The sequence below is a fragment of the Camelus dromedarius genome, chromosome 1 (assembly GCF_036321535.1).
Source record: "Camelus dromedarius isolate mCamDro1 chromosome 1, mCamDro1.pat, whole genome shotgun sequence".
NCBI lineage: Eukaryota > Metazoa > Chordata > Mammalia > Artiodactyla > Camelidae > Camelus > Camelus dromedarius.
Genome location: NC_087436.1, coordinates 82,680,414 through 82,689,516, shown reverse-complemented (window position 1 = coordinate 82,689,516; position 9,103 = coordinate 82,680,414). Strand labels below are relative to the sequence as shown.

The window sequence follows — 9,103 nt, the reverse complement described above, 5'->3', positions numbered from 1 at the left end:
TCTATACACACAATTTTGCTATGTGCAACACAGGTGAAGGACTCAGAATAGTTTTTGTAACATTGCACATAGGCTGATTTTAGAAAAAAAATTAAGCTAAAAGTTGTTGATTTAAAGAGGAATTTCTTTTTTCTGTTCTCCCCCACCCACCCTCCGTATCCTCACCAGTGGTCAGGGAGGAGACGTTCATGGGAGTTCCACCAAATATATCGAAAAGGATAAATTAGTTGGAAAAAAAAAAGTTTTTCTTATCCAAAACAACTCTCAGTGTCATAATCTGAAAACCCTTTCACACACTAAATATTTATTCATATAGGATTTTCTATTGCTTATACCAAGAGTAAGTAGAACTATCTGGTCTTAAATGGAGAAATGCTATGCAATACTCTTCTGCCAGTGTCTTTTCTGCTGTGAAGGCCTCTTTGATTCTCCAAGGCGAAGGTGGTCCCCTCTTCTGTGCTCGCGTATGTTTTGTTCACGTCTCTGTGATAGCGCTCACTGCACTGGATTGTAATAATTCTTCTTTTCCTCATCTGTGTCCCTCTTTAACTTTATGTATCCCTCTGTAAGCTCCTCAGGAGCAAGAAACAAGTCTTAAATTTTATATCCCCAGCACCTAGCACAGTGCCTGGTACATAATAGAACCTCAATCACTGTTTGTTAGGTTAACGAGTTTGGAACGACTGTGAAGCTGTGACGCTACAATGTACATCTTTCCTTGCTTCTAGTCTCATTGAGTGTGATCTAGTGTCACTCCCCGTTATGTAAACCTCTGTGGCTTGGCACCCTAGAAACAAGTATAGTGTTCAACATTTCCTTTCAGAAAGAAATGGCCTCTGGTTATTCTTCTGATGAAAACATCAATAAATTACAGTTATAATGATTTCCCTCGTCTCCAATCCCTAGGACTTCAGCAGGTGAGAACCACTCAGGAAAGCCGATGCTAATAACCGTCTTGGCAGTCGTTGTCATCTTGATCCCCGATGGGTTTGTTGTGATAAGCATCCACTGTTAGTTTTCTGCTGTCTATCTCAGTGGTTTTTGACTGGCCGTCTTCCTCACTGCTTGACACGCTCTCAGTAGAATTGCTCTCTTCTTGGGATATGCTGCTGTCCTGAGAATCACTGCCATCGTCCTCCTCAGATGGGCTGTCCTGCTCGGACTGGCTCTCCCGGCTCTTGGTCTCTGCTGAGGCACTGTCAGACTGGAGGCCCTCCTGGCTAGAACTGTTCTCCTCTTCCGTGGTCTCCGGGCTTTCCTTGGAGTTGAGGCTCTCATTGGATTCGCTGTCAGCTTGCTCCTCTCTGGATTTGCTTTCTGAATTGGAGGGTTTATCCAAGCTGTTCTCCTCACTGGAGTCACTCTCTTCCTGATTCTCTTCTGAGGGACTGGTGATGTTATCAGGATTGTCCCCCCTGGGCTCACCTGCTACCTCTTCCTGAGATTCACTACTGCTTTCTTGAGAAGGCAGGTCAACCTCTTGACTAGACTCACTGCTGGGATCTTGGACATTCTGACTGTCTTCCGGGGACCGATTCTCCTCGCTCTCCTGTTTGTCACTCTTGCTGTGTTCCCTGGTTTGGCTGAGGCCAGCTTCTTTGGAGTCGGGGTTTTCTGTGGAGTCACTCTGGACTTCTTCCATAGTGTAGTTATCATCCAGGTCACCTCTGCCACCTTCCTCAGAAATGCGAGACTTTCTGAAAAATTTCCTACTGGGAGACTCCCGGGATTGGCTGTCATGGGTGTCCTGCGTGTTTGCTTGCTCCTCATCATTCTCTTTCAATTCTTTGGATTTGACACTGGCACTGTTTATTCTGGAGCTGCTCCTCTCACTCCTGAAGGTGCCTGGGTCATCGCTCTGCATTCCTTCATCGTCAAACTCAGAGCCATCCCCATGGCTACTCTCCCCCTCACTGCCACCTCCCACCCAGTGCTCCTCACTCTCGCTCTCTGGTGTGGAGTCACCTCCCTCAGGCCTGCTGTTCACCTCGCCTTCGTCGTCAAGGTCCCTGCTCTCGCTGGTGGTATCTTGGGCACTGTCTTCCCCTTGTGGGGTACTATCTTCCCTGGATTGTGTGGTGTCAGCTGAGTCTTCATCACTTCCAAGTCTGGAGTCCCCACCTTGTCTCTCTGCAGGGCCTGGGCCACTGTCATCATCACCAAAGGTGTCATCTCCACTCTCATCTTCATCATCATCTTTATCATCTCCTTCTTTTCCTCCACTACTAGAGAGGCCACCAGCTGGTCTATGAATGTACTGATGATCATCAAGGCTCAGGCCTTCCTCTGATTCTGTGCTGTCACTGGGGTCTTCATTTGCCTGGAGTTTGGGGTTAACAGACATGGTCAGTACTCCAGGAGTTGATGCAGAGGGTGTCATCTAATGCCATCTAGGCTTTTTTTGCTTTCTTCTTCCTATGTCCTTCATCTATATCATGGTCAATTTTATGGCTCAATAATATCTCAACCAGATGTTTAAAAAGGATGGAAGAGAAGTGGAAAGTCAGGTCATTCTGTTTTATATAATTCATTCAATCCGTAAAATTGTTCTCAAAAAAGCTTTATAGAAATCACATTTTTTTGAAACTCAAGTCACATTGTAAGTATGATTCCTTAAAGGAAACTTTCAGAGAATGTTTTGTAAATTAAAGAGCTTGTTTATAATGCTCACTCATCAAATTGTTTGGTTTAAGACAGAAGTTTTAAAAAATATTGGGTGATTTTTAAGTGACTCAAAATTTTTTTTTCTAATAAACTCTGGAGGAAAAAAATGTATTTGGGTAGAAGGATGAAACTTTTAGCTAAAATGAAAGTATAACACATATACTCAAACAAAGGTACATATACTCAGATATATATCTCAACCAAACCATGAAGGTATAACACTGTAGTAAGGTGTATACCTCATTCGCACAGGCAGAGAGTTGCCTGTAAAAGGTTTGGCTGAAAGACTGCCACTAGTGTGACCACCAAGGCAGCTTAGTTCCAAGTGTGAGCTCAGAGAGATGATCCCTGCAAATAAAACAATTGGATGCTCTACTCAGATAAGGAAGGATAGTGAGCCTTCATTCATTATGCTCTGGAAATACCTCTTCCATACCCTGTAACAGAACATTCTTGCCAACCCTGTAACAGAACATTCTTGCCAACCTTATTTTTCTTTTCCCACATGTTCTTACTCATCAATGTGTGAGTTTCCAATCGGGAGAACAGGGTGATGACACCTTTTTCCATTGCTAGAGTGTACGCTGATACACTGGAGCTGAGCATCTATTTAGCTTTCTACATCTCCATAGGCAGGTATCATACCCTTCATTTGAGAGCTTAGAGAACAATCACAATGTCCCCAGAAAAGAACATTTCCCCAGTCCTATGCTAATAAATTTATAAAATGTTCCTCTGACAAATCTTTAGTCAATAGTGGTAAAGAGTTTAATAATTCATCTTCCAACTCTGATTAAGTATAAAATGCAATGTGGGTCAAAATTGCAGGGGAGAAACCTCATTCCTAGAATGTCTGGAGCCCCACAGGGTTGAGTTTGATCAAAATGATAGGACAGCTATGAAAGCAATGATGTTTAGTCTCAGAAAAATGAAAAGAAGAAGGAGAAGAAGGAAGAGGAGGAGGAGAAGGGGGAGGGGTGGGGAGGGGAGAATGGAGAGAAAAAGATAAAAGGAAGAAAGTAAGTTTTTTTCACTAAAAAAAGCCAAGGAACATAAGCCAAGTCAGCTTTTCCTGCTCGCAGGCCATAGATGTGACTAATTTAAAGTCATTACTAAGACCGCTGTCTCATTAAGGGTTCCTCAGGGCTCTCCTCCAACAGGATCCTGGGCATGGAGAAGGTCTCCAGGCCCAGCAGGTATTTCGCATTAACCAGAACACTTTTTTCTACCTGATCTGAGCTGCTCCAGTTGTAAAAGCAACATCTGAGATGTATGAGTGAGCTATTACTTGTCTAACAGAGGCTATGACCATTTGTGTGTGTGTGTGTGTATGTGTGTTCTTTTTAACCAGAGGGACATTTAGAGCCACTATGTCTATAATCTGGCCCCAGTGATAAATATGGAATGAATAGCACGTCCACATCTGAATTCTCCCACTCATTTTCCTTTCTTATTTTATGGAACTATTTAACCAGCATAACCAAAGTTTAGAAAATATTATATTTAGAACGGTTGCCAGGTAATTTAATCTAACATCATTTCCTTCAATTCCTAAGGAGCCTGGAAAGTTAAGAAAGGTCGGTTTAATTACCTGTTCCTCTGAGCTAACTTTACTTTCTTCTGATGACTCACTGCTCTCCTAAAAAGAAAAAAAAAATGTTGCTTATTTTTCATGTTAGTAATTCCTGAAGAAAGAAAAAAAATATGACACACTTCAATCACTTGTGGTTTGGATTTACTACTTTCCAAATGGTCTAAGACGATGAGAAGAATGTTAAAATTACTCCATGAGATGTTTATGACAAAAAATAAATGAGATAGTTACCAAAGGTGGTGTTGGTGTCTGAGCCAAATGATCCTGTAAAAAAGGAAGGGAAACAAGTTACTCCTTCATAGGTGGATTATGTCATTGCAAATATTTAGAATAATTTGGGGATATTTAAATTTATTGATATGTATTTTACATTTACATGAGTAATAATGATATTTTATAACAAAATGGCTAAAACATGAATATTAGATGACCAATGGCCTGAAAAGATCTTGCAATATAAAAAAACTGGAAGATTTTTGTATTTCTGATACTTAGAGAAAAATACACTTTCTTTGAAGAAAGATATACAACCTAGAGGAAATGTAAGATAGGAAAAACATTGGAAATTACAAATCCATATTTAAGTCTCAATTAGCTCCTTGGCTTGGATTTTAGCCCTGAAAGCTGTCTTGATGTTAGCATTAAAATTCCTGTGTTCCTGGAAACCTCTAAGTCTCAGGTAAACTGTGATGGTTGGCCACTTGATGTGAATTTGGACAATTCACTTCCCCCACCTGATGTCAGTTTCTTATTCATAAAAAGAATATTACCAACCATTGTGCTTATCCCACATGGTTGCTGTGAGGATGAAATTGGCTAATGCTTATGGAAGCATCTCAAGGACTATTCAATATGATATAAGCTAAAGCAAAGATCCATTTTGAGAATATCCAATGTATAAAATTCAATAGTAGACAAAACTGAATTGAAAAAGCCATTAAACCTTTCTCGAGTCACATAAGCTCACCAAAATAACAAATGCTAGATCTGAAACTTAATTAGCCATAGTTCTGATTTATTTTACATTCTTTAATCTTATAAAAACTCTAAGAATGCCTGAGCCACCTCTAGCACTCTCTCCCCATCTGCCCGCCCCCTTCCCCTTGAGCATGACAAAATCCCCAACTCCCAGGTGACTCAAAGCCACTGAGCAATGGGTGTGAAGGCCCACGGTGCAAAGTAGAGCAGAGAGGAGCTGCTGTCAGCATGTCTTCCACGAGCTGCTCAGCAATGCTGGGCTGGGAATATTTCCTCAGAGGAAGGAGCTGGAATCACTGGAAGTTTTTGCCTGTGACATGGCAGCAGGCACAATGACAGGCTCTACTCCAGTCAGTTATCATTTGGAATTCAGGGGTAGAAGGGAGCAAGACATTGGTATTTTTCTCGTGCCAAGGATAGACTTGAGAAAGCACGTTTGTGGTCCTCAGGCTGAATGAGAGAGAGGATCCACGGTGGCTGCTTTTAAATCAAGCAGCCTAAGGACACTCTTGATGAAAGTGCATGTAAGAAATCCTGCAATGCCTAGTCCAGCCTCAGGCGGGGGCAGGACCCCATCTCAGGCCTCTGACATCTGGCCACCACTAGTAGTATTGTGCCCAAGCTGTATCATATGAAAAGCCAACAGGAAACAAGGTAATGAAAAACACTCCGATTCAGGTTAGGACTCTAACACTTACTCGTACAGTCAGCCCTTCGTATCTGGGTTCCACATCCACGGAGTCAACTAACCTCAGATCAAAAATATTTAAAAAAACAAAAAACCTCCAGAAGGTTCAAATAATAAAACTTGAATTTGCTGCACTCTGGCAACTATTTACATCGCATTTACATGTATTAGGTATTGTAAATAATCTAGAGATGATTTAAAGTATACATGAAGATGTACACAGGTTACATGCACATATTATGCCATTTTAATATAAGGGACTTGAGCATCCATGGATTTTGGTACTCATGAGAGTCCTGGAACTAATCTCCTGTATACAGAGTGATGACTATAGTTCCAGTCTTGAGAACCCACTGACCTCCTAGACCTGGCCCCTTCCTAAGAGGGATATAACACCCTGGTAAAGAATATGAACTCTGGAGCCAGAGTGCCCTGGGCTCAAAGTCTGGCTCTAACACTAATTAACCATATAACCTAGACAGGCTAGGTTACTCTCTGTGTCTCAGAGTTCTCATTTGTAAAATGGGAATAAAATACAACACCTAAGAGGGTAGGGTATAGCCCAGAGGTAGAGTGCATGCTTAGCATGCATGAGGTCCTGGGATCAATCCCCAGTACTCCATTAAAAATATAAATAAATAAACATAAACATAATTGCCTCCCCTACCAAATAAATAAATAAAACACCTATTTCCCTGGGGTACTGTGAAGACTGAGAAAGTTAATACATATAAAGCTCACAGAACTGTGCCTGGCAATGGCTCTTGAGTTATTGAGAGTTGATAACTATTAGGTTATTCAGAGTCAACACTCAGTAATAGTGTCCTCTCATTCTTTCTTTTCTCACCTTCTGGAACTTGACCTCCTGCCTACCAGCCATCGGATAGAACAGATCTCTAGTCCTAATCCTTCAAGGGTGGTCTTGGTTCACTGTCATCCATCCCCTTGCACTACTGTACAGACCCATCATGAAAATAAAGCTAAAGGGAAAAATGCTTCCTTGCCAAATTACATTATTAAGTCGGAGTGGAAGCATTATATGTACTACATTTTCTTATAAGAACTAGAAATTATAGCCCTCACTACCAAATCTTAGGTTATGAATGTGTTCATTAAATCTTTAGTAGTTTCAACATTTGCAGTGAATTTTCAATGAATATTAAAATTAAATGAATATTAAAATTAAAATATTTCAAAAATTCTAATTTCTAACTCACCTCCCATTCTTCAGAGCTCTTGGATTCAGTATTTTGATGCTTGGCGACCTAGAAAATTGAGTACATGTGGTCAGTCCATAAAAACCTCCAAGGCAGCAACTATTAACACTTCACATACTTAGGAGCAGTAGCAGTCAAATCTTAGCATGCGCCAGAAGCAGCTGGAGGCCTTGTTAAAACACAGACTGCTGTGCCCCATCCCTCCCTGGACAGGCTGGCTCCGCAGGTCTGAGGTTGGGCCTGAGAATTTACGTTTCTCACAAGGTCCTAGTTGATGCCAACGCTGGTCTGGGGATGACACTTTCAGAAATCTTTTGAGGAAGGAAAATGAGAATCATAGTTCTATGAATGGCAACTGAACAGGATAAGGGATAATTTGGATGATATTTTAAAGAAAAGAGCTTCCTAAGAAGCTACTATTTTCATCCAATGAGAACATACACACACAACCCTCTTGGCTTGTAGCCAATGAAAATTGTTGAGCTGTAGGTATAAATGGTTTTTTAAAAATACATCCTATCCTGGTACTTACTGGAAGAGCACAGGACAATCCCCACAGGAACATAAGCAGGATGCTGGTCTTCATAGCCGTGTACATCTCTCTACCTGTGATGAAAAACAGAAGGGGTTTTCTTCATGCTAAAGAAATATAGGAGCTTCAACTTTTTAACATTTTCTTTCCATTAAAAAAAAAAACTCATCCAAATGTCTTTCAACTGATGACTGGATAAATAAAATGTATGATACCCATACAATGGAATATTATTCAGCCACAAAAAGGAATGAAGTACCAATACATGCTACAAAGTAGAGGAACCTTAAAAACATTCTACTGAGTGAAAGAAGTTAGGTACAAAACACCATATATTGGATGATTCCATGAACATATGAAACATTCAAAAAGGCAACTCTACAGAGACAGAAAGCAAATAAATGGGAGAGATGAGAGGTTGGGGTGACAGATAAGGGGTGAATTTTGGAGGTAATGAAAAATGTTCTAAGATGGATATTGGTGAGTGTTGTATAACTTGGTAAATATACTAAAAACCATTGAACAGTATACTTCAAGTGGGTGAAGTAGACACGTGAATTATATCTCAAAAAAGCTATTTAAAAAAAAAAACTCATTCCTAAGAGATAAATTGAAAACTTTTCAAGGAGGAGCTCTATAAACACATCTTCACTAAAACATAAACCAGGATAAATGGAGGAAAAACTAAAGAAAACAACATAAAGAAATTTCTGACCTTTCACTTTTATAATAATTATGCAGCCCAGGGTGGCGGAACAAACTGGCAAATATCTTCTCACCAAAAACTGCATTTATTGATATCATTGATAGGTGGTGGGCAATTGTTTTTTCACACACACACACACACACACAATCACACACACACACACACAACAGCTTCTCCATATTTATAACCTCCTAATAACGTCTAGACAAAATAGACTGCTTTTGCATTTTTTTTCTTTATCTGCAAGAGATGCCTTATGGCAGACTTCATATTACCAGCGCCAGAAAGTTTTAATATCTATGGTGCTACTTTTAGTCATACATTATACATGATTATGCTAAATTCTTTTAAGTGTCATTCACAGTACTAAGGATCCAGGGAAGATTAGAGGTTTGGGATACACTTGTGAATCACACTGAGAGAAACCTGCCAAATCAAACTGCATTTTCCTGGAGGGTGGCTTCATTTCACACTTCAAGAACTGGTGGTTTGGATAACAATTTGCTTTATATCTAAAAATAGATGTCCTAGATGCTAATGCAGAAAGTTATTGAAATGATTTAAGAAGGAAACACTTTGCCCTGCACTAGTGAGCCCTGGGGCTGCCCTAACAGACTTGTCGGTGGACTTGCATGCACTGTGTAAAAAATCCTGCAGGTTGATTTCAGGCTTCATTTTTGTTGATTTGTGTATTTAAAAGTTAAAAATATACTATACAAGTGAC

General features: G+C 40.3%; 1 protein-coding gene across 1 annotated transcript; it reads right to left on the bottom strand.

Moving 5' to 3' along the window:
* Positions 1 to 391: 391 nt before the first annotated feature.
* On the bottom strand, positions 392 to 7,743 carry DMP1 (dentin matrix acidic phosphoprotein 1). Its single transcript, XM_031433662.2, has 5 exons — positions 7,674 to 7,743; positions 7,142 to 7,189; positions 4,490 to 4,522; positions 4,256 to 4,303; positions 392 to 2,320 (listed from the first exon to the last, which is right to left on the bottom strand). The coding sequence occupies exons 1-5, from the start codon at positions 7,737 to 7,739 to the stop codon at positions 944 to 946; spliced, it is 1,572 nt and encodes a 523-aa protein (XP_031289522.2). The 5' UTR covers positions 7,740 to 7,743; the 3' UTR covers positions 392 to 943.
* Between the last annotated feature and the right edge of the window lie 1,360 nt (positions 7,744 to 9,103).